This window comes from Scyliorhinus torazame, chromosome 19, assembly GCF_047496885.1.
Source record: "Scyliorhinus torazame isolate Kashiwa2021f chromosome 19, sScyTor2.1, whole genome shotgun sequence".
Classification (NCBI taxonomy): domain Eukaryota; kingdom Metazoa; phylum Chordata; class Chondrichthyes; order Carcharhiniformes; family Scyliorhinidae; genus Scyliorhinus; species Scyliorhinus torazame.
Window position 1 is genome coordinate 128,460,032 of NC_092725.1, and position 3,688 is coordinate 128,463,719.

At 41.3% G+C, this 3,688-nt stretch overlaps 1 protein-coding gene across 1 annotated transcript; it reads right to left on the reverse strand.

Annotated features, from left to right (window-relative positions):
* Nucleotides 1–341: 341 nt before the first annotated feature.
* On the reverse strand, nt 342–3,468 carry LOC140395946 (interleukin-22-like). The gene is made up of 5 exons (XM_072483981.1): nt 3,257–3,468; nt 3,096–3,161; nt 2,835–2,984; nt 2,520–2,582; nt 342–1,158 (listed from the first exon to the last, which is right to left on the reverse strand). Exons 1-5 carry the CDS (start codon nt 3,419–3,421, stop codon nt 1,030–1,032), a joined length of 573 nt encoding a protein of 190 aa, XP_072340082.1. The 5' UTR covers nt 3,422–3,468; the 3' UTR covers nt 342–1,029.
* Between the last annotated feature and the right edge of the window lie 220 nt (nt 3,469–3,688).

Here is a 3,688-nt window from a genome sequence, read left to right on the forward strand (position 1 = left end):
TTGTTGCAATGAAAAACTTGTCAACAAAATAGTTTTTTTTAAAAGAAAGAAAAATAGATTTTTTTTAAAATATTTTATTAAGCACATATAATTTTTAACAACAATTTTCAAGAGGAAAAAGAACAACAGAACAAATTACACCCACCCAACCAACAACCAATGTGGCTTACATACACAGTTCCCCCTTCCCCCTATCCCACTAAATATTTCCCACCTCAACTAACCCCCTCTGCCTCCCTCTTTCCCTTTACTCCCCCCCCTCTTATATCTGCTGACAGCTTAGTTTTCCCCAAATTTGAGAATTTGGCTGAGAAGCTGAGAAAAAGCTGAGAAAAGCTGAGAAAAACAGTTTTAATAATTTGTTTTATACCTATCTTCATCAGCTAGGTGGAGGAGATTGTGAGCCTTTTCCTCAAGTTAACATCTGTTTGAAACAGCCTCGGTGTTTTAGCAAGATTATGATTCCATTCAGATTATTTTCCATTGAACTAATCAAATAAATGCGATAGGATCTTTTCTACATTCAACTGAATTTCAGTATCATGATAGCTTTCAATTTTAAGTGGGAAAATTGTACTTTAGTTCATCCTTTGCACTAAAAACTCATTTTTATTTGTAAATTATACAATAAACTATTCACCACAGGAATGACTTTTAAGTTTGCATCAAAAACCATGATGCTTCACGTTAAGCTATGTTTCGCCACATGCAGAACATTTTCTGCCGGAAACAGTTCCATTAGATAACTCATAAATAACTCATGATGTAATCTGATTTATTACAAATATTTATTTGAAAATGTAAAGATACAAACAATTAGAACAATGTCAAACAACAAGTGTCCCATTAGCAATGCTGCTTGCTACACTTAACTTACTGTAAATAAATACAATGATGTGTATAAAATGATACACAATAAATATATCAAAAATAAATATTTTTGGTTGTTAAGAATATTAGTCCTTTAAAAACTACTGTATTACAGATCATTAATGGTGTTTGCAGGGTGTCCTATTTTGTTTGTCCTCATCATTCATCAACCTGTTGTTTACTTTGATGGTCAGGTTTCTTCACGATTGGCGCTGAACAATGTTTCCCTAATTCCTGAAGCAGCATGAAAAGCTCTCCTATCACCTTGGCTTCCCTTGTCTCTCTGAGCTGGAATAAATTGGCAAAAATAGAAATTAATCAGTGTAATTGACTAAGATAAAAGCAAATTACTGCGGATGCTGGAATCTCAAACAAAAACAGAAAATGCTGGACAATCTCAGCAAGTCTGACAGCATCTTTAATAGTAATAATCTTTATTATTGTCACAAGGCTCACATTTACACTGCGATGAATTACTGTGAAAATCCGCTAGTCCCCGCATTACGGCGCCTGCTCGGGTACACAGAGGGATAATTCAGAATGTCCACTTCACCTAACAGCACATCTTTCGGGAATTGTGGAAGGAAACCGGAGCACCCGGAGGAAACAAGAGAAGTGGGCTAACGTTTCCACCCTGGGTGACTCTTAGTCAAAAATCTGTCAAAGGTTTGACAAACGGGCAGCACGGTGGTGCAGTAGTTAGCACTGCTGCCTACGCCGCTGAGGACCCGGGTTCGATCCCGGCCCCAGGTTACTGTCCGTGTGGAGTTTGCACATTCGCCCCGTGCTTGCGTGGGTTTCGCCCCCACAACCCAAAGATGTTCAGGTTAAGTGGATTGGCCACACTAAATTGCTCCTTAATTGGAAAAAAAAAATTGGGTACTTCAATTTTTTTATTTTTTTTAAAAAGGTTTAGACAAAGATTTGACAAAGAATCATCCAGACTCCAAACGTTAAGCTCCCTTCTCTCTCCACAGACGCTGTCAGACCTGCTGAGATTGTCCAGTATTGTCTGTTTCTGTTTGAGTGCAATTCACTGCAGGCCAAAATGCTCTACACAGAACAAGACAGCTGAGGGTCATACAGCTGGACGCTGCTGAGGTCAACCCTGCTCCACTCTTGGTTTTGCACCAATAATAAGTTCACGAGTAAAATACGGTGGGCATTGGAAATCGGAAGCAAGGAGAGATAAAAGTGGCGGAAATACTCAGAAGGTCGGGCAGCACTTTTGGACATGACGTGGAGATGCCGGCGTTGGACTGGGGTGAGCACAGTAAGAAGTCTGACAACACCAGGTTAAAGTCCAACAGGTTTGTTTCAAACACTAGCTTTCGGAGCACTGCTCCTTGCTCAGGTGAATGAAGAGGTAGGTTCAAGAGACATATATATAGACAAAGTCAAAGATGCAAGACAATGCTTTGAATGCGAGCATTTGCAGCTTTGGACTTTTGGAGACAGATAGCACTTTTGGAGACAGAGGCTGCCAGACCTGCTGACTATTTTCAGCATTTTCGGTTTGTATTTAACTAGAAGGCAAAATAATCACATCTAGGAATGGTAGCTGGGTTAAGATGTTAAAATATCGCCCTGATTACATTACACCAATAATTTAAACATGCAACATTTCCGCAGATTGTTTCAATCTTTACCTGGTTCAGTTTCTGCTTCAGCCCATCAATGTTATCGTTCGCTTGTCTTTTCTGTGCTACACCCTGGAAAGGAGAACAGAGTCAAACCAATTACAAACCCACAGCCTGTTGCAGACAGGCCAACTTACGTTATGGGCTCGTCTTGCTTCTAAGCTGTCCCTCTGAACCGTTTACCCTAATGTCTCCATCTGGATTTTACCTCCTCGAAACTGAGGATCATAAACCTGCCTGGCTTTTTTTCTTTTGCCCTTTCTTGCTAAGAAGCCGACAGCATCGAATGCACGTTCTACAAAATTCAGCAAAGGAAATGCTTACGCAATCAGACATGTGCCGCCTCGTCAGGATCGCCAGAAACTCCTTCACCTCCTGGAGTCGTGAATATCTGTGATGCAACTCGTCAGATGCGAGGACGTTGCCCAGGTAGAAGTCAATCACCTCCTTCAGCACGTAGCAGCCATCATGTCCCTGCCAAATAAACCACACGTCTTCTGTTCACTCTCCCCCCAAAAAAGAACTCGACACTAACCAATCACTTTCAAACGGCTTAAAGAATAGAGCTTCAGTGCAAAGTTGTACCTCGAGCCCTTGAAATAGATCCTTTCCGATCAGTCTGGTGTCAGTATCCTCGTCGATTTCCTGCGCCTGTGAAAGTGATCAATTTGGGTCAATATCACTCAGACAACACCGTGCAATGATTTGCATGATGTGTGTATTGAAAGACAGCAATTTTTACTCACCTCTTTGGACAGGGCATGGACTTTGTGCCTCATGCCCCGTAGCAGTTGCTCTTCCACATGGCAAATCCCGTGGGGACGCTTTGCTTCCATTAAGGGGGCACAATTAGCCATGAATGCAAAATAGCCAAGTACCAGTACTGCTAAACTCTGGAAGGAGTACATCATGATGAGATCAATCTAGCGGACAGATCTGGCAAACTTGCAGATAAAAACAGGTTGTAATCTCCTGCACGTTAGTCAAGATTGAGGAGGTTGACAAGAGATTGAAGAGATACCGTATTCTCGCCGCTGGCGCCTCTGAGTTTACACACCGACTTGCATTGTTTATATATCGTTCATGGCTATTCAGAAAATTTCCCTGAATGACCTTGTGACGTCTATCATTTACTCAGCAAGTTTCCGCTTTCTTATAGGTAACCTGCTGATTCTGCA